Source organism: Clavelina lepadiformis, chromosome 1 (assembly GCF_947623445.1).
Source record: "Clavelina lepadiformis chromosome 1, kaClaLepa1.1, whole genome shotgun sequence".
Taxonomy (NCBI): domain Eukaryota; kingdom Metazoa; phylum Chordata; class Ascidiacea; order Aplousobranchia; family Clavelinidae; genus Clavelina; species Clavelina lepadiformis.
In genome coordinates, this window is record NC_135240.1 from 11,531,252 (window position 1) to 11,551,786 (window position 20,535).

Consider the following 20,535-nt stretch of genomic DNA (forward strand, 5'->3'; position numbering starts at 1 on the left):
TAGAAGTCTTGTTGGGAGAAAAACTCCCGCAAGGTCTGTAAGCCTTGCCACATGAAAAGCTAACTTATTTAACATTGTCCAAGAAACATCATGTTCTGCAAAACATGGCAGAGTTATCATAAAAATTCATACAGAGTTATATGAAAGTGAATTAATTTTAAAATACAGGAAATTTTTCAGTAGTCACTGCTAAATCTGTATAAAAGAGAGTTTCGTAATAAGAGTACTTACATATATAAAAATTCAAATGACTTAAAAAATAAACTTTCAGTTCTAGGTGAAATAATAGACCCTTTTCGAGTTCCCAGTGCCATATTTTTGGGTGACAAGATTTTTGCCATCGCCTGTACATAACAATGGAAACTGTTAACCCACTTTGATTCTTTTTTAAATTGCAATGTTTTGGGCATTACACTGTGAAGATTTCGCTCTTGAAAGTGGGTTGCATATGAATTTTTTTAGGCGATAAAAAAATTATGTTGGCTAGTTCTTATTATACAGTGCTTCAAATCCTACCAAAAATGCAGTCTTTACTTAAACATTCAATTGCAAGAGTTAAAGAAATGTGATTTTGTTAAGATTTCATAAAATAATAGTCTAAGGCATAGAAAATTTAAGGGAGCCTCATGTGAGATTTTTCGATCAAATGCATTTTTAGTAATATCACTTTCTAATAACATAAACAAACAAATTACACCCTTTTTCAAGCATATACGGCGACTTAAGGTGTAATTTGTGCCAAATTATGTTATGTGCACACCAGAAAAAGATTGTATTCAGGGATGTATTTGTAGGAAATGACTCTGGCAAATGTGACAAGACCATTGGGGAGAAAAAAGCAAAGCTTTCATGAAGTTTTAGACATAAAAAAACTGCATGGTTGATGGTGTCTGTTGACAGATTAAGCTTAGTTTGTCAGAGTTTGGCATCCAACTTTTTCGATATTTTTACAGAGCCAGGATGCCCAAGGTCATCCACTAAAAACAGTTGTGCTAGTGTATTTTCGAGGAATGGGTGTAAGTGAATTCCTACATTGATTATTATGTAACTTTCATTTTTCAAATTTTTCCTTTTCAACGAATAAAAATTAATGCAGTACATTTGGACATAACATATATATAACAGCATAGGCCTATGACCCTTCAGAAAATAGTTGCACATGTCTGCACTAAGCTATATGTCTCAAAGGCTAACTTGAAAATCGAAACAAATTTATGATTGAAACCTGATAAAGGCAATGCAAACGGTGTTCAACATTTACAATCTCGATTTTTAGTTAAAATGTGTTATTTAAAGATTAAGGTTGTTAGGCCAGTATGCTTTTAAGCCTAAACCATACTGCAATATGCTGATAAAAACACATATCTTTTGCTTATAAATACAGAGCCGGACTGTGACTTTTGGCTTTTTTCGAACAATCTTCACAAAAAATCTACAAGCTGTCATCAGATATGGGTTTGTTGCTTTAACAAGCAAACTTTCCAGTCTGTCAGTAGGGGTCTGATGTATGTGCTGTTTTAAGTGTCATTTGTTTGCATGTTTCTGTGCAACTGAGAGCGCCCTCGAACGAATAATATCAATGACTATCAGCATGTCCTCAACCTGGCCACAGAAAAGCCACATACTCGCTCACTTTGTCAAAAACTAACCTGCCACTGATCACGTCACAAACAGCAGCCTGTCTGTTACTGAGTCAACAAGTAGTAGCAGGGCGCTATTTGACAATAGCACCCACATTTTTGGTTCAACCCTGATTCCAAATTTCGATGAGAATCATGAAAACTTATCGAGCCCCACAGGATTTTTTGATAAGATGCTAGCCTATGTCAGGTCAGATAAATTTATAGTTACAATTACAAGTAGTCTATTAGCGTGGATTTGAACTGAAAAGAGATTGAATAGCTGCACACTTGGCTTGCCGTTGCACACTTGAGTTACCGGTCTGCACATCCAAGATCTCGGCAAATCCTGCCATGAAATACAGATCGGGGTTTACTTCAGTTTCATTTTAATATAAACGCATTCTGGCAGTCTAGGTTTGTTGGCCGTGCCAAACATCCATCGTTGTAGGCCTAGAACCATTATAATTGACATATTGCAAGTTTTTAGCCCTCAAGGTCAAGGTCAAGGCTTGCCGCTTTTTCCCGTTTGTTGATTGTATTTGAGCGTACTTCTTATTTGACCTTTGCATACCCACGTTAGCACCATACTTTTCGCTCCTCACAGTCAACGGCGAAAACTAAACAACAGGCCTGCAATACATTATAATCAAATCTACAAGGCTTAAAAAGTGAAACGTTCATCGAAATACTGCTCGTACCTAGGTAGTGACTAGTGACGGAGTTAAGTTGCCGATAAAAAGTTAACAACTAACCTAGCACGGCCACTAAACTTTATAAAATGCCGTAGATGTTCGGCGTAACGACCCTAGGGCGTGCATTGCATAGGTCTAGGCCTCTAGGGACTCTGGGCTAATCAATTTTCAACTGATCCAGCAGTTACCTTCATCAACAACGCATTGAAACTAGACAGTAGACATAGCTCTGCAATATTCATAGAAATCATAGTACAACGAAAGAAAAAACCTGACGCACTCGCACCATAGACATCGGAAATATAAACGCTGTGTGTATAACACAGTATTTATATTTCCGATGTCTATGACTCGCACTAACTTCAGCGTCGCCAAAAATTAAGCAGAAATAAAAACTGATCATTAACAATCAACTATTCTATTCATGCAATGCATACTCATAGCCGTAAAATCAACAAAAAAAGATACTGTAATGGAAAGTGGAATATGGTACCTTAACCTGTAAGGTTTGCCCACTTCCTTACAAAGTCTGTTTACTTGTGTATATCTTAACAGTGAACTTTGATAGACTTCAGCAATAATGACACAGGATTGACAACTGTATAATCTGATTATATTGAAGCTTCATTGAACGAATCAATCAAGATAGAACATTGTAACGGCAACAGCATAAAGACATGTTGCGGCGTTGAACATACGACTGTTAAGTGATGACTCGTAATGCACGCACAGTAACAGAGAAGCAATCGATTACGTCACGCAGTGTTATGCTTCGCTGATTCGATAGACGAGAATTCTATGTCGTACACAATTTTATATTACATTAATTGATATATTTATCACAATACTAAACGAATTGTTTTTCATAAAGAGTAGTTGTGCACACATTACACAAGCAACTATGCATTGTGGAAAATAATTAACCTGTACTCTATACTAGGGATGTGCCGCGAGGAAGATTATTCGGGTTCGTGCAAACCCGAATATCATGAAGGTCGACACGAACGAATCCCGAATCTATTCGTATTAGAACCAAACAATAAAATTTCATCCAAAAGTTGTCAAGTCTTGCTTGTAACATTATGTAATAGATAAACAAATCGCTTTCTTTCGAAAAATAGTGTTTAAGAAAACGATTGAATAAGCAAAATCGTTAGGAAAACGACCTTCATTGTAAGTACTGCTGACTCTAGTTTAGCTTTGTCGGGAAACTGAATCATCATTTTTAACAAAAGTCAGTAAATTTATAAGTAATATTGTATCCGGGTTCGCCATGGTTGGTATTCCTGTTTGCCCGAATCTTCCATAAAGGCGATATTCGGCAAATCTATTCGGGTTTGGGTTCGTATCGGCCCACCCCTTCTCTATACTATAGTACAGCACAAGCATGACTTCGAAACATTTTGTATCGCTTTAGGGGAAATTTTTAACGTGTTACAGGAACATAAGCAAATTTGAAAATGTTTCAATAGCGAAGCTATAAGAACCATGTGTAATATAGAGCTAATACTTGTATGCATATTTTTCCTTTGCTCTGTAGATGTATGTTATGTACGTGCAAACATATATGCCCAAGATACAGAAGTACTTCGTGGAAATTCTAGCCAGTTAACACTATACAAAAACCTATTTAAAGTTAAAAGAAAAGAACACCTGGCAGCTATCCAAAAGCTAATATTGGTAAAAGATGTATCCAAACAAGCTGATTTTATCAACATAATGATGGATGCAATTATTGATGTAAGCTTTACGTTTGCATTGTTTATTTTTCACTGTTTGAGCAGGATATATTGTAATTTCTAACTTTCCAATATACTGCTAGATTAATGTTGTCTGATTACTATTACTAGCAATGTAACTTCTGAGTTAAAAAATACAGTTAGTTTGTAATTAGACACACATCATTTGTATATAGGCCTGATTTTGTAACATCATCACATTGAAGTTGTGTTTTAGACTTTGTTCAAAGCGAAACAAAAACTGGAAGCAAGTGATTATACAACAGACTCATCTTTATTTTCAGAAAATCTTAAAGACGGTAAAAATGCTGCAGTCTACAACTATTTGTTTGCTAATTTTTAATTTAATAACTAATATATAGTTCAGTAGCAGTTCATATCAACAATCTTGTGTCTTTCTTTTACCATATTTTGCTATTTGTTTCAGAAATATCACAAATTTTGGAAAACACAGCACTTTTTACAGACCTGATTGTTCGCTTTCCAAAGCCAAGCCACATATTTTATACAAAGAATAAGAAAAAATGGAAGTCAGTGCTTACAGATGCCATAAAGATTTGTAACCAATCTGGAGTGTATGATGGCGATTATCAACTGCTTCTCTTTAATGTAATGCGTTGGTTGAACAACACTGGTTAATAGATTTTGTACTGAATTTCTTACAAAAATACCAACTTCTGTTTTTACTATATTCCAGCTGCAACAAGAATTAGGGATTGGTGAAAAGGATCCATCTTATAAAAATCCATTTTTGGAGAAAGAATTTGTAAGTGTAGGCTTTGTAAGAATATATGAGTCTTTTAAAAATTGCTTCATCGCATAAAAATAGGTGCTATCAATTTTGTTCAGGACACACTGAATACAGATGATAGGCAACAATTGTATAACGAAGTGAAGAGGAAACACAAAATGAAACAGAACAAGTCAAAACGAAAGGGGCCAAGGCTTTCTTCTAGAACGGAATTATGATGAATAAGATATGTATGGAATGAAGTCCCATGAGATTTCAGAGATGCAATTCTTGTGAAAAAGTGCAATATTGCAAAGCTTCTTATTCAAACATTATTGTATGTGGTTGACATCTGTTCAATGTCAATGTTCAATATCTTGAAACCTAGGAACGTATATTGAATACAAAAAGCCAAAACAGTATGGTGCTCAAGGTATATTTTGACATGTAGCAGAAAATATTCACTTCTTATTGCATGTATATTTGAAGCACTGCAATAAATAGTTGCAGAAGAAAATTTCTCAAGGGTAAAACTAATTTGATTTGCAGCTGCATACTCAAAGAAGGAAAGACAGCAGTGAGTAACGTAGCCAATCCTCGTAACGCTTTCTTGTAACAAATAGAGACTAATATTGTTGTTAAAAGGAAGTGATTATACAACATTTCATCAGGATGCGTCATCATCACTTTGACAAACGTAAAATGATGCATTTCTTCGCTTAAATTTTCGTGATACTGATGTGGGTCCAGAATCCTGTTCTGATAGATCAGAGCCAGAATCACTTTGCCTCTTTCCATAAAAAGTGGAAGTAATTCTTTTAGAATTGTCTGAATCCGATGATGTTATAGGAGAGAACGAATCAGCTGACAATACTTGCTGCATTGCATCATCATCACTTTTGGAAGAACAAGATGATGTTTGTGGAGTACTACATTGAGGTAATGGAAGATTCAAGGAAAATTTAGCGGCAAGTCTAGTGGGTGTTTTAAAGTCGTGGGCATCTTTTTGCCTGTAATTGACAAAAAATGTAATGAGATAAGCCCAACATAAAAAGATAAAAATCATTTATTTACAATGACCTTTCTTTTTCATCTTCTTCTGCACTGGTTAGAGGAGACAGAGGTGTAGCATTTTCCTCTTTGTTGGCAACATCTGAAGTATCTGATTTTGGTTCATTTTGTGCAGATGCAGTTTCTGCAATGATGGCATTATCTACTAACAGTTCAATTCACAAACAAAAAATCACATTTAAACAGAACAGAAGTATAATTTTACCAATATCATCCTCGTCATCATCTAAGTTTATTTCATCTGGATTGATAGACATATTGCTTATTATAGCACTTGGCATTTCATCATCCTCATTTGTCAATGATGACACGTTAAAACTTGTATCACCTTCCTCAGACTACAACAAGTTTCAGTTATTTCACACAGATTATTACATCATTAACTATTTGGTCAAGACAAAAACATGTACATTGTACGTACTATATCTCAGCTAAAAGGGAAACCCATCTTACACTAAGATTATTACATTATGTGGAGTAATTGAGTAACTAAAGAGGTCCACTCTACATACCTGAAGGAGCATCATCAGAGGATCATTAATTTCAAGCTTTGCACAAAATTCTGTTGTTTGTTGGTTAATTTTGAATTCTGCTTTTTTATGTTGAAAGGACGCGTCAGGATTAAAAACAGACAATTCATCTCGGTAAAAGTTTAGTGGTACTTTTAGATTGTTCTCCATTACTTTCATAATCTAGAATAATGTAAAATTTACGGTATCTCAGCTTGTATTACATTAGATATGTTAATGGCATGGTAGCAATTACCATTAGCAACAGTAGGCTAATGCATAAGATATTGTCACGTCAGTATCAGTTCATATCCTATTGCCATTATTGTGTAATAAGTATGCTACTAGAGATCTAATAAAACCTAGGCACTGCCATTTTTCCTCTACTTTTCCCATACTGTGGTTTGAGTGAAAAAATAATTGCTTAAGATAACCCTAAATTCAATGTATAAAACATGGCTTACAATTACAAATCTTATACATGGCGATTGCAGGTACAATCAAAGTGTTGATCACTTAAATATAAGAATGTACACAATACCTGATCAATATGTTCATTTGTGACACTGTAATCCCATTTTTCATGAAGACCAGATGTTGGAAGAAGAGTGGATGTGTGTGAAGTGGACATTAATTCATTTGTTTGTTTAAGTACAGCTAACCACTCAGCATCATATGTGAGTTGCCCTGAAAATATATCTGTCAGGATAATGATATCTTTAAACAAATTACCTTTAAAGTTTTACCTTCTGCGTTATCAGGAGTGTCCATCGTCAGTACTTGTAAAAAGTCTCTTCTTGGTAGACATTTGTCCAGTGCCAAAAAACGTGTAATAGTGTTCTACAAAATAGTAATTACACAAAAAGCTATTCATAAGCACTAAACAATGAGGTACCACACTTTTCTACCTTAATAGTTTAAAACATACTTTATTTATATTGGTGTCTGGATTATTTGCATCAAGCTCATGCTCAACTTTTGCCGCAAATTTAACATGGAGATGACCAGAAAACCAGTAACTGGGACGAAGCGTGGTCAATAAAGTCCAAGCGGGCAAACTTCCGAGTTGGTGCTTTTCAATATCTTCTATAGATGTTAACGAAAAAATTGCACTTTATACAACAGATCTGGACATTTTATACAACACTGTAATTGACGCTCAATAGAATTCAAGTTCCATGCATTAATGATTTGACATAATTGTCTAAGTTTTAAATGTAAATTACTCTTTACCAACCTTGAAAAAATCTTTTCTTTTGAATCAACGACTCCTTGTCACCATGATAAACTACGCCGTTTGGCCAGTCGTGAGACATCATAATATCAATAGGATGCTTTAGCTGTTTTAATCTAAGAAAGAAGGAATTTCAGTTTAAAAATGCAACTAGAAGCAGCTATAGTTTAAAACAAAATCATATATATTTCTTAAATTCCGATTTGGAAAAAAGTTTGAAAGAATACCAACCGTTACCAAGGAGGGTCAACAAATAGTTCGAAATTAAAGTGACCTTAATCATTGTGAATGATGATGTGTAATCAATATTTCTCAATTAATCAATCTAGGTTTTGAGAAGCAAAGTAATATTCTGCCTCACGTTTCAACAATATACAGTAAATGTTTTACACATCATAATAAATTTGTAAAAAATCTGAATTTTTTTACATTTTTTTTCCAGAATTCGAAGTCAAGCGGATTTTTGACAATAAAGAACACAACGTGTTAAGATTAAATACTGGTGCATGTTCCTATGTATTACACATATTTGTCAAGGGAGAATTTACTGAAACAAGCATGTGTCAGTAATTATATGTAATCAAAAGAGCATACATCTGTCTAATAATGCATATGGCGTACCTAAAAACTTCCATTTGACGGACATGATAAACACTTCTTTTTGTTTGTTCACTGTACGGAGGCTTTTCAAAGTGACCTTTGCAATAATCGTGTTGCTTGAAAATACCTGAGATTCCTCCAATGCGTAAACCTTTGTAGTTTACAACACCTGCATAGCCCAAGTAATAAATGTTAGGGGCGACCCAGCCCCCATAGGGCAGCTCCTATAAAAAATATAGCAAAGATTTAGCAGCTCGAAAAAAATGTACAAACACACATGGTTATAAAAACACTTCACCTGCAAGTAGTTTGAAGCCTCGTGATTTCCTCCAATGAAAATGGTTAAATATGGTGCAGTCTTCTTTCCGGCATAATATTGCCAAAAGTTTTGCATAAACTTGTGTTTCTCTGGACAAGCCATACAACTCAGATCAGCTTCATTTCTAACAGCTTGAAAGTCACCACAGCAAAGCAGTAAATCTATTTCAATTTTCTCTTGGTCTTCAATGTATTGTAAAGTTTCATATATTTTATCCAGTTCGCCATGGCAGCAGCCTTCAATGGCAACATACATTTTCTTAGGTCTTTTTTCTGAAGAGAAATCACTTAAAACAAAAATATTTAAATTTTAAACTGATATTTTGGGAGTATTCATGAAAAAATGAGAAATTTCAGCCAGTTTCCAAGCCTATTACTCCGGTATAATTTAAAAGAGAAAAGGAGGAAAATTTAACTGCTTTCCTGTCTAGGCATTGTTTATATCAAAGCGATCATTCTAAAAAAAGGTTGATAATATATCTAATCGAGACATTTTTAATTGTCATAGGTAAATCATAACGTTTTATCCTAAATGTTTTGCAAATGACGTAGTTGCAATGACCTTCATTAGTATTCATAATGTACTAAACTCAAACCTTAGTAAGCTAGCAATGCTATGATATTACATAAAGTAAATCGAATGTCTGCCTAAAAGTTATTTCAATTACGTTAACATTCAATGATTTCTAACAAAACGTCAAACAGACTTTAACGATCAATTTGCATGTGAATTTCTTTGATTTTTTTTAGTGTATTTTGGTAGAGAATACAATTGTCTGATCACAGTAAACCTTTTTTATATAGCAGACTGCTAAATCGCAGGTATTGGATAAACACAAAAAATTGTCGGACAAAATCGACATGCAATTAATCGATTTCGTCTGTATTACGTTTAAATGGCATAAAAACATAACCGTAAGAGTGTTACACATTGCTTAGACTTGATATACAAAAGGTATAAACACTTTTTCAGAGAATTTCGATGATATAAGTCATCTTTTTTTGTTAGGAAAACTGGCACAACGGTATTTTTTAAAATAGGAATAGAATCATCGAGTCAAAGCAAATTATGTACGCATTAACGCTTATTGGAATGTCCATCATTGATGACTAAAAACACTCAACATAACCGAAACATTTTCATGCAGACGCCCGACACAACAATAGTAAATAAGCTTAATAATCACTTTCACAAAATAGAAATGTTTCTCGGTTTATTACCACAGATTTAACTTTGAACTAAATAATAGATTTTAAATTACTTAGAAACAGCAAAACCTTGTTAAAATTGACAAAAACAAGTAATAAATACGAAATAAGGTTCTAACTGCAAGCGCCTCGATATAATTTAGCATCTTACTCTAGAAGTGCCTTGCGCAGAGAAGATAACGCTTGCCAAGACTTTGAAAGAGAAAAATATGCTCGAGAAGAGATGAAGGAAACATGCAGAACTCTTGCAGAATGTTCTGCAAGTTGCACGATTCAAAATAAGGACACAAAGTAGGTTGTAAAGTGGGCCTGCCGTGTCAAAGTGCATGTAGACATAATTATAGTGTTTCATGGCATAATTTTAACCTACAGTTAAAGGTGTCCGTTAACGAACAAAAAACTTTTTATGTTTAAGTCTTTGCCAAAAATACGTGGGTTTTGTTATGCTTCAAAGACATTTCCACACGATTTTATAATGTAACAAACTATGTATAGTTAAGATTAAGTAGGTCTCTATATACTCTATATACCATAAATAAGTCAGACGTTATAGACTATAAAGCAATTTTCAGAAAAAAGGCTTCGTGCATATATTGAAATGTTAAAAAACTAATCAGAGATTGTTAAAAATTGATTTAGAGAAACTTTGAGCGTTTTAACACATCTCAAGATTTCAAAAAACACAATACCATGCCAAAGTTGGTGCATGATGCGCACTCCCCAAGTTCATACCAGTGTTTAGGGCCCATGATGGAATGCACTGAAACCTCAATTCTTTGTTCATTTATTAGAAATGGACATTCAAACAAAACTTTTCTTTGTTTATTTCTTATATGTAAAGATAAAAAAAGTTTGACATGCACACTGATTAATCTTGTGCGTGCAGAGCCACACTTTTCACTATGGGCTTCTACATTTGAGAAGTTTCTGCCATGCATTGTTCCCTATACTGACAATTATAAAAAAATAAAAATATGAATGAACTTAGATGTACTGACAACAGTCTTAGACGCACATTCCTAGCGTTTAGCATCATTTCTCTTTCATAAAATCTGAGTTGACGCACGCCTGCATAAAAAGCTTGCATTAGCAAAGAGAGATTTACACCAAATATCTAGGAGTCTATGCTTTAGGGCCTAAAGCATAGTTTAAGATATGCAACACCAGTATTCAAAGTCTAATTATTTTCTGCAGTAAACTAGGCTAATTCTTATATTCATAAATGATTGAAGAGCTTTGGCTTCGCCTAGTTAGGCTCGTCCGGGCCACTGCTACAAGGAAGAAATTATAGGCGAAAGGGATTTCACTGCACTTGCATTCTTTGCATGTCTGTTTTTTGTAACTTGATTTTGTGGCGCAACGCCAGAAAATTAGAAACTGATCTTTACGCCAGTGACGTTACAGAATTTGCTCCTTTTTGTGCCACGCCGATTCATACAAACCTTCCACACAGGAGTTGAGAAACCAAAGTATGGCCCATGGGGCATCCTTTTTCTGGCTACACGGGTTGCACTCATCAGGACGCTAAACACACTTGTTTTCATTAACATGCAACACTATATTATCTTTCTAAAACCGCAACTTAGATGAACAATCCTAGGAGATTTTTTCAAAACTCCACGACTTCCAGTGCCTTAACAATCTGGGATAACGTCTTCTGCTTATAGTTATACTAGTATTCAGGGATTTCTAATTAATTATAATTTGCGGTACTTCCCGGAGTTGAGAATAAACCATGCCAGATACTTCATGAAAATCATACAAGCAGGTTCATTTTTGTATTGTATTGTTTATTTTTCGCCATTAACTGTGCGGAGCGAAAGTTACGATGTTAACCGGTGTAGTTATAGCACAATAAAAGACATGCTAACGAACAGTTAACGAGCAGGAAAAAGTGACAAAGCCCAATGGCTTAAAACATGCAAGATTTCAATAATACAATTGTGCTATAAGATGGTAGGATACCATGGCGACCAAACCCAATTTTAATCCAACTGCGAGGCAAATAGGTAAACAACAAAAATAGAAAAACAAACTTCTTTCTTAAAACTTTGGTTGTTTTATAAAAACCTTTTCGGTGTTAAAAGGTACTGTATTCTACCATAGACTACTATAAACTATAGATATGTCGTGAAAAATTATGCCCCCCTGTAAAATTTGGATCACCCATTCTAGTGTAGAACCTATAAACTTAGAGCAGCGGTTCCCAAACTTTTCTAAAAATTTTGCCTGGCGGACCCTTTGCAATTATTTTGATATTTCACGGCCCTATAAAAATCAAAGAATGCTATAGGGAAAATGCAAAAACCACACCAATGAAAAAAAGCAAAAACTATCAAACACGGTAAGCGTTTAATGGGATGGGTGCACCTGTTTTGCTGCAACTAACTCATCAATGTTTGGTTTGGTTTTGGATAGTGCAAGTCTCATTTCGTGTACTGCATCCACCTATGGAACGCCAACGCCGCAAAAATAGCAAAGTGTTAAATTGTATCGCAACTTTGCAAATTATTTTTTGTTTTCATAATTTGATTTGAGAGTTTTCAAACGTAATTTGATAGATTCCAATCACGAAACAACAAGCCAAACTTCAAAACCAGCATTCAAACGGGCTTTTCTATGATTGCCGTTGCACGATTCATATGTCAATTTTCAAAATGGTTTTGCAACATTTTCATTTACAATTTAACATTTTGCTATTTTTGCGGCGTTGGCGTTCCATACAAAACAGTTACAATATACAAGCGGGATGTTTGGTGATAAACTTGTGACCGTCCTTCCGGTTAGCGATGAAGCTTTTCAGGAATCTTCCGACGAACTGTCTTCTATCATGAAAGCCGACTTGGATGACCGCTGACGGAGCTTTCTTGATCGTCGTCAGAACCTACAGCGAGAACGGAACTCATCTTCTCCTTATGAGGTTGCGCATCATTCACATCATCACTTTCGCTTAGATCGATCGGCCAACAGGTGTAAGAAAGTCAAACTGCACTGAGCCCGTAACTTAAGAAACAAATGAACAACGGAATGACTTCGTAAATGGTGAACGGAATATAAATTTAAGCAATCAACGCGAAATTAACTAAGGGATGCAAAGAATTCAGTAAAACGAAGAAATCAAAACGTAATTGTCAAATGTCGTGGCGTTGACATGATGCCAAACCGCCACCAACTTATTGAACCAATGCAGACATGCATTCCTTTTTTCTTACAACCTGCAACGAATGTTTCAACACTTTCTTGTAAATTATTCTTTTTCAGATCCATTCGTCACAGAATTATTTAGAAGGAAAACTTTTATTTTAATGAACTTATTCTTTACAACCGAATAATTACAAACAACAAAACATCACCGGATTGACACAAGAAAGCTTTTGAAATGTTTTACATCGTAACTTTCACCTGTAGACTACGTCACTTACAGAATAAATTAACCCTTACCATAATAAAAATACTTAATGTAGAATACGGTAAGATTCGTGTTAAGCTTAAGTGAAGTTATGTTTTACCTCTACAATTAAATTTGTTAATAATAAATAAATATTGTTAATTTTCCAAAACATATTTCAGACCTCCCATTTAAACGTCAGATTTTAACACCCAACTCATGCGTGACCGATAACGGCAGTGCTCAGGCTTGATTCCACAATACTGCTGGCAATGGAACAATGCAAACTATGAGCAAAATGAATGTATGGCAGTGCTATTGTATTTGCTTCAAATGCAACATATTATATACAAAGGTTACAATACAACAATAAACATTCTGAAAAATTCATTTTAACGATGAAAAACACAATCAGCCAGAGCACATTACGCAGGCTTCCTTATTTTGAAGAGAACATTGCATTGCAGCTTCGTTTTGACGTTCCTAAACAAAACGAGTGTACATTAACTAAAACTTCAATAACATAAATATCAAATAGCATAGTTACTAGCTACAAAAGATGCCCTACTTGGTCTTCTTTGCTGATACTTTTTATGTTCTTGAGTTTGTTTTTGTCAACAGTGAACTGAATTGCTTGAGCTGCTGGCTTTGTACGTAAGTAATACATGCCAGTTTTCAATCCCTGCAAAATACCGTATTAATATGGCATCTTACATTGAGGATACACTACAGATAAAAACAATAATTACAGATTTCCATCCATAAAAGTGCATGCTGGTAAGTTTGCTATAATTTGGTTCTGCAACATGGATATTTAGACTTTGGCTCTGATCGATAAAAGCAGCACGGTCCGCAGCCATTTTGATAACATTTTTCTGTGAAATTTCCCATACTGTCCTGTATAACATTTTCAAATCATCAGGGATTTCAGGAATATTCTGAAAATGTGCAAAAAAAGTTAAAATAGTTTGAAATCAGGCACATTTATGCTAAAGAAATATTGTAGTGAAAAGGACAAAGTTCTTAAATATTCAGCTCAGCTCATGAAAAATTTTCATGTCCAACACAACGTTGCTAAATACCTGTATTGATCCGTTATTGGCAATCATTTGCATCTTAATATCATCATTCCATATTCCTTTTTCCGTTAAATCTTTTAGCAAGTGGTAGTTCACAATCTGATTTAAAGAACATAGAATTACAGCGTACATAACTTATAGAGCATCTATTTCCAACATAGAAAAACATTATCATAAACGTTGTTAACATAGAAACAATTAAAACATTGTTAAAATGTTGACCTGAAATTCCCCAGACAATACACGCCGAGTGTAGATATTGCTGGTATAGGGTTCAATCGACTCATTGTTTCCAAGAATCTGTGCGGTGGAAGCAGTAGGCATTGGGGCAATAAGAAGGCTGTTTCGAACACCATGCCTTTGTATAAAAAAAGTTGTGAATTTGCATTTTAATACTGGTAACTGAATGCTGTTTCTCGCGAATGTTCAGTTGTACAGGAACTAATGAAAAGAAATACTCACTGTGCAATTCGTTTACGAAGCTTGTCCCAGTCCCACAACTCTGTTGCTGTAACTGACCACATGTCATGTTGCAAAATCTGTTATTACATAAAAATTCGTTGCAAAAACACTTTCATTCCATACATTTATTGAATTACATCAAGTTTTCCATTTTAAAAAATCTTTTTACCCCTTTGCTCACAGGAGACCCTGCATATGTTTCGTATGGTCCAAGTTTTTCTGCCAATTCACAGGACGCTGTTAAAGCACCATAATATATAGTTTCAAAAATTTGAACATTAAGCTTCATGGCTTCTTCTGAATCAAATGGCAGTCGCATCTTAATGAAAGCATCTGCCAGACCCTGCACACCAATTCCAATTGGCCGGTGTCTGAAATTGGACTTTTTGGCCTATAAAAGAAGATGTTATCGTCTTGTGATTGTGAAGGCACCAGGTATCGGCGTTAAAAAAGTTCCAAAAGCTTGCTATGTCATGTCAATTATGTACTCTTAAATCAATAAACGTTTATCTTACCGCAGGTACAGGGTAATAGTTTATATCTATTATTTTGTTTAGATTGACAGTGACAGTCTTGGTAACTTCAAATAACTTTTGGAAGTTAAAAGTGCTATCAGGCCGAACGTACATTGGCAGTGCAAGGGAAGCAAGATTGCAAACTGCAACCTAAATAGTGAAGAGAACATCATGTATGATGTTAATAAATAATAATTAATTGCTAGTTAAACATTAACATCATAACATCTGCGTTTAAAAAAACAAGCTCATACAAAGTGTTCTTTTTACTCACTTCATCAGCGCTAGTATATTCAACAATTTCAGTGCAAAGGTTGGAACTTTTGATGGTGCCCAAATTTTGTTGATTTGACTTTCGGTTGCATGCATCCTTGTACACCATGTATGGTGTACCGGTCTCGATTTGAGACTCAATTACGGCATACCACAGTTTTTGTGCTTTTATCTGCTTTCGTGCTCTGCCTTCTCTTTCGTACCTAAAAAGGATTATTTTAATAATTCAGTAAAGAAGGAAAAAGTTAATATTGTTACAAGCTAAAATTTGTTATATTTGTTTGTGGTGGATAATAATCGGCAATGTGACGACTATTAAATGCATTTGACCATTGTCTCTTCAAAAAACAATTGATCTGGTACCAATATCTTACACATGCCAACTTAAAATTGAACAGCATCACCATAATGAGCAAATTATGTTACTTTTCATAAAGTGTTTCAAATTCTTCTCCCCATACTTCATGAAGACCTCTAGCGTCATCAGGACAGAATAGGGACCACATTCCATCACTTTCCACACGTTTCATAAAAAGATCAGGAATCCACAAGGCATAAAACAAATCTCTTGCCCTGGATTCATCCTTTCCTGCAGGTACAAAGTTCAATGATTTCTACAGCAGGATTGGAAGTAGCCGGTAGTGAGCGACTATAACTAACCAGTATTTTTCTTAGCATCCAGAAAATCAAATATATCTGCATGCCAAGGTTCAAGATATATGGCGAAAGCTCCAGGTCTCTAAAAACACACAACGTTTGAACAAAATTCTACAACAAGTTCTGAAAGTGTGTCACAGCGTCAAAGTTTTATCAATTCATGATGAACAAATTGGAAGAAGATATCTTTTTTTGCTCCAACACACTCTTCCAATGTCAAGCACAAATTATGTACCTTGTTTCCTCCCTGATCCACATATCTTGCTGTATTGTTGTACACTCTCAACATAGGAAGCAAACCATTAGAGTTGCCATTTGTCTGCAAAATGAGAGCTTAACTCAACAAAGCGTTCATGCAATGTGGTTACAGATGAAAATACTAAATGATTGTTCTTAAGAAAATTATATAATATGACATTTACCCCGGCAATGTAACTTCCAGAAGCTCGAATGCAGTGAATTGAAAGGCCGATGCCACCTGCAGTTTTGGATATAAGAGCACATTGCTTTAGAGTTTCATAAATTCCATCAATACTATCGTCTTTCATGGTCAATAGAAAGCAGCTGTAAAATTAGAATACAAGCATAATTATGGAAAAAATGGTGAAAGCAGATTAAACATTGAATTGAAGGTATTAGCTTGTTTCTAATTTATATCACGACTAGAGCTAACATTGAAGCTGATCTTATATTATAGCAATTTATCAAAGAAAAATAAAACTTAAATACAAGAATGTTAACATGTCTGAAGGCGCAAAATCTCTATTTCACAAAAGGCTTTATCCAAAACCCGAAATAAAGAGTGAAAACCTCAACATATTATACGATGGATAAAAGCAGACACTTCATGATCCTTTGAGGTGCTGCAGAACGCCATCGAGATAGTGTAGCTACCCACTATGTCTATAACTTACTATATCTTACCTGGATAACTGTGGAATGTTAGTGCCAGCATTAAACAACGTTGGGGAAGCGTGAGTAAACCATTTTTCAGATAGAAGGTTGTATGTCTGGAAGCGTTGTTAAAATAAATGGTATAAATATAAATAATTGCTTATTGTTAAAAAAAACTTTGCTTTAGATAAAGGTAATCTTTTTTAAAATCCACGACTTCATAAAACAAATCTGTTAAAAATGGCCTTAGACATGTTACTAGACTATTTTTACTTTATTGTAGTATATAATACATATTACCATGATATTCAATTATTATTTACTTAAATAAATAAACAGGAATACCTCTATAGCAGCATCCAAATCTTCGTGGTGAATTCCAATGGCAACACGCATAAGCATGTGCTGTGGTCTCTCTGCAACTTTTCCGTTTAATTTCAATAAGTATGATCTTTCCAATGTCTGCAACATGCAAGCAACAACTATAAACGCAAAACTAGCTGACGGATAGGTGATAGCTCAAACATAAAACCTTACCTTAAAGCCAAAAAAGTTGTAAGAAAAGTCCCGATCATAAATGATAGTAGAATTCAGCCTCTGCAATAAAATTTCTGAATAAAATCGGAAAACAGTAACTAGCAAATTATTAACGTGTATAATATTATAAACTTTTAATGTCAAATCCAATAAATTTTGCATTCATCCTTGAAAGCTGAAAAAATATTTGAAACACGTATCCCCATCAACACACATTACACATCATCAACATTTAATAAAGTATATTATACTGCTTTTAAGACCTAAATCAAACCAGTTGCTGTTTTACAAGTTACATATAATTTAAAAATAAAAATAACGTTAAAGTAACCTCTTTGTTAGCCATGATTATATCGTAAGTCTTCTTAGAGATAAGTGGTGAGTGTTTTTTGTTACGAGGATTGACATAATCGTACAAATCGTGCATCACATCTAAAAAGTAGAAAACAGTATTAGACAGTCTATCACAACTTGAACATGCATGCTCACGTCTTTTTGTCCACAAATTTTATGTTTATGATATTAGTACATCATTCTCTTCCTAACTCAATGACAAGCTATTAATAAATGATAATAATAAAGAATAAAAACAAAAGTAATAAATAATCGAATGGTTATAAAGCCATACCACTAAAACATTTCTTTGTCTCTTTGTGCAAATTTGAAACTGCTAGTCTGGCAGCAAGAATGGCATAATCAGGATGACTGGTTGTCATGTGCGCAGCTGTTTCTGCAGCAAGTGTATCAAGTTCAACTGTAGTCACACCTTCATAAATACCATTGATGACCTTCATGGTAATCTTTGCCTGTTCAGGTGACAAACATATATATGTAGACATTTTATATTTTAGTACTTAGGTAATTAATTACACATTACAAGTATTGACTTTTAGAAATTACATGCTGATATAAAAATATTAAAAGTTTAAATGGATTTATTAAATTAAATATTAAAAGTTTAAATATTAAGTAAAGGTGATGTCTGGGGAACAATGGTAAAATCATAGTATAATCATCATAAAATCACATAGCAATTTCATCAGTTCACCACCATTTGTCCTACCCTCGGCCTCACTTACAGGATCAATAAAGTCCATGTTGAGTCCATAACATAACTTCGACACTCTTGATGTAATTTTGTCAAACATAACCCTCTCTTTACGGCCATCTGAAAATATACATGGTTTATAATAATATGATCCAACCAAATAAATTTTTAAACTTAATCACTTCTAAAACAAGTATTTGGTGCCAAAATATCTTGTCCAGTTGTGTACGTAAATGATTACACAAAACAAATGGTTCTTTCACAATAACCTCTGATAGCTAAGAGCTGCAAAATGCAAATTGTTAAGCTTTTAATTGTGTTAAAAAAAACGTGTGGCGCATATGAAGAAATTTTTTTTCTAATTCAGCCATTATATGTTATGCAACTTGCCTAAAAGATATAAACCATTTCAGCATTGCATTTAAAATAACACAGTGACTAGATCACACAGACTGTTATTAAAAATAGGCGTGAGGGCAATGCAAAAAGTTGAATTTAGCTATTTAAGGTTTTGTTGGAGTTGGTATGGTAATATTTGTCCTCGCACTGAGGAAGAGCACGACTTAAACCCGGCAATGATTCCTCATCGCTTATGCCCTGGTTACCGAGCTAGCTTTTGTGCAAGTTCCAATTCTCACACATTTTTTCATTTTTCTTTGTAGATGTTTTATTATTGCCTAAAATTAGAACCGTTCACCAGGTCAGATAAAGAGGAGCAAGTGATGTTAATGCCTTGCACAAAGGCCAGACTGCAGAGTATGGTCATTTTCAATAAGATCTTGGTCCCACCAAACAACCTAAATTGGAAGGTGCAGTGCACAAAAATGCCCAGACGCACTTGAAGTGCTCATTTTTATCGTGAGGTGCGCAGTTCTATAAATTTACATTGAAAATTTTAACTGATGACCTAACCAGGGGAAAAATCAGTGTTTCCTATTTTTTCAGAAACATCGCCTTTAAAGACTAATTTTGCCGGTAGTTACCGGTACTAAGGTATAAAATTTAAGTTAGGTTAATAAGAAACTGTAAAAAATGGCTTCAGATGCTGCATTTTTTCAGTGAAATAATGAAAACCTTGAAACAAATAATGATAAGTGATTACAGTTGCAGTAAGGCACACGTTTTTCTATGTAAATTTGGAAGATCTGAATGCGAGTGAAGTAGGAAAATTCATCGAAGTGATAACACTAACTGCTAAAAACAGGGGAGTGGTGAAACGAGTGCACTCTTTCCTTTGTAGAAGAGCAAAAGCACAAGTATACAAAGGCATCCTATGGTTGTATACTAGATCCGAGGAAAGCTCTTTTTTCATTGGTGAGTGAGAGCGACGCTCTTTTTAAAAGAGCGATTGCCCAGCTCTGCTTATACACATATACCGTTAGCTATTTGCCATAAAAAACAAAGAACATACCTCTCTTGAAAACATACATCATGCGTTCTTGAGTGACAAACGAGTGCAGGTTATGTTTTAGTCTTAAGAGAGAATCTAACTGCCAGCACCGCAAGGTTGAGTCTGTTTAAATAAATAGCATTTCTAATTATTTTGCTTGGTAAAACATAAGCCTAGGTATACTACAACCCATTACACTCAGTAACCTCGGCCTTTCTAAATAAGTATAAATAAATAGCATTTCTAACCATTTCTGCTTGGTAAAACATAGGCCTAGGTATACTACAACCCATTTCACTCCGTAACCTCGGCCCTTCTAATTTTAACATCAATCTTCAACGACATCCAGGACCAGAATGAAAGTCGTTGGCTCGTTGCCCTTGCGATTATTTCCGCGCATATATTTTTCGCGGCAGCAGCTTACCCGCGGAAAATTTGAACTTTGTAATCTCAGGAACAGTTTCTTTCTTGGCCTAAAAGTGCTTTTCGCGCCAAGCAAAGGCATACTTTGACGATCACGTGATGTAAACATATTTGGAACCTTTTTCTTTATCGATCTTTAGTTTCT

General features: G+C 34.6%; 3 protein-coding genes across 5 annotated transcripts; 1 reads left to right on the top strand and 2 right to left on the bottom strand.

Moving 5' to 3' along the window:
- Window positions 1-3,769: 3,769 nt before the first annotated feature.
- LOC143467428 (coiled-coil domain-containing protein 134-like) lies at window positions 3,770-5,203 on the top strand. Its single transcript, XM_076965037.1, has 5 exons — window positions 3,770-4,054; window positions 4,271-4,352; window positions 4,481-4,662; window positions 4,751-4,819; window positions 4,903-5,203. Exons 1-5 carry the CDS (start codon window positions 3,803-3,805, stop codon window positions 5,020-5,022), a joined length of 705 nt encoding a protein of 234 aa, XP_076821152.1. The 5' UTR covers window positions 3,770-3,802; the 3' UTR covers window positions 5,023-5,203.
- LOC143467402 (lariat debranching enzyme-like) lies at window positions 5,201-8,821 on the bottom strand. Of its 2 annotated transcripts, none has more exons than XM_076965036.1 (10): window positions 8,496-8,821; window positions 8,219-8,421; window positions 7,601-7,713; window positions 7,292-7,449; window positions 7,110-7,203; window positions 6,905-7,050; window positions 6,367-6,546; window positions 6,060-6,192; window positions 5,864-5,963; window positions 5,201-5,793 (listed from the first exon to the last, which is right to left on the bottom strand). In XM_076965036.1, the coding sequence occupies exons 1-10, from the start codon at window positions 8,769-8,771 to the stop codon at window positions 5,451-5,453; spliced, it is 1,746 nt and encodes a 581-aa protein (XP_076821151.1). In that variant the 5' UTR covers window positions 8,772-8,821; the 3' UTR covers window positions 5,201-5,450. The 2 variants fall into 2 exon arrangements, with proteins under 2 accessions (XP_076821151.1, XP_076821150.1); XM_076965035.1 differs by having other exon boundaries at window positions 5,864-5,978.
- Window positions 8,822-13,415: 4,594 nt separating this feature from the next.
- On the bottom strand, window positions 13,416-20,349 carry LOC143472149 (ribonucleoside-diphosphate reductase large subunit-like). Of its 2 annotated transcripts, none has more exons than XM_076969940.1 (21): window positions 20,216-20,349; window positions 19,989-20,090; window positions 18,609-18,697; window positions 18,158-18,335; window positions 17,861-17,961; window positions 17,530-17,589; window positions 17,338-17,454; window positions 17,023-17,108; window positions 16,521-16,662; window positions 16,334-16,417; window positions 16,102-16,180; window positions 15,868-16,030; window positions 15,443-15,644; window positions 15,169-15,318; window positions 14,823-15,044; window positions 14,654-14,730; window positions 14,414-14,549; window positions 14,195-14,290; window positions 13,862-14,050; window positions 13,681-13,794; window positions 13,416-13,595 (listed from the first exon to the last, which is right to left on the bottom strand). In XM_076969940.1, the coding sequence occupies exons 2-21, from the start codon at window positions 20,008-20,010 to the stop codon at window positions 13,524-13,526; spliced, it is 2,379 nt and encodes a 792-aa protein (XP_076826055.1). In that variant the 5' UTR covers window positions 20,011-20,090; window positions 20,216-20,349; the 3' UTR covers window positions 13,416-13,523. The 2 variants fall into 2 exon arrangements, with proteins under 2 accessions (XP_076826055.1, XP_076826056.1); XM_076969941.1 differs by having other exon boundaries at window positions 20,274-20,323.
- Between the last annotated feature and the right edge of the window lie 186 nt (window positions 20,350-20,535).

Coding starts and splice junctions, on each gene's coding strand:
- LOC143467402 (XM_076965035.1), bottom strand. CDS start 8,771: ATGTATGTTGCCATTGAAGGCTGCTGCCATGGCGAACTGGATAAAATA. Junction 8,422..8,495: donor AGGCTTCAAACTACTTGCAG/GTGAAGTGTTTT, acceptor TATTTTTTATAG/GAGCTGCCCTATGGGGGCTG. Junction 6,193..6,366: donor CTCTGATGATGCTCCTTCAG/GTATGTAGAGTG, acceptor AACTTGTTGTAG/TCTGAGGAAGGTGATACAAG.
- LOC143467428 (XM_076965037.1), top strand. CDS start 3,803: ATGTGTAATATAGAGCTAATACTTGTATGCATATTTTTCCTTTGCTCT. Junction 4,055..4,270: donor TGATGGATGCAATTATTGAT/GTAAGCTTTACG, acceptor GTTGTGTTTTAG/ACTTTGTTCAAAGCGAAACA. Junction 4,353..4,480: donor TTCAGAAAATCTTAAAGACG/GTAAAAATGCTG, acceptor TATTTGTTTCAG/AAATATCACAAATTTTGGAA.
- LOC143472149 (XM_076969940.1), bottom strand. CDS start 20,010: ATGATGTATGTTTTCAAGAGAG. Junction 16,663..17,022: donor AACATTCCACAGTTATCCAG/GTAAGATATAGT, acceptor CTAATTTTACAG/CTGCTTTCTATTGACCATGA. Junction 15,319..15,442: donor AATATACTAGCGCTGATGAA/GTGAGTAAAAAG, acceptor TTCACTATTTAG/GTTGCAGTTTGCAATCTTGC.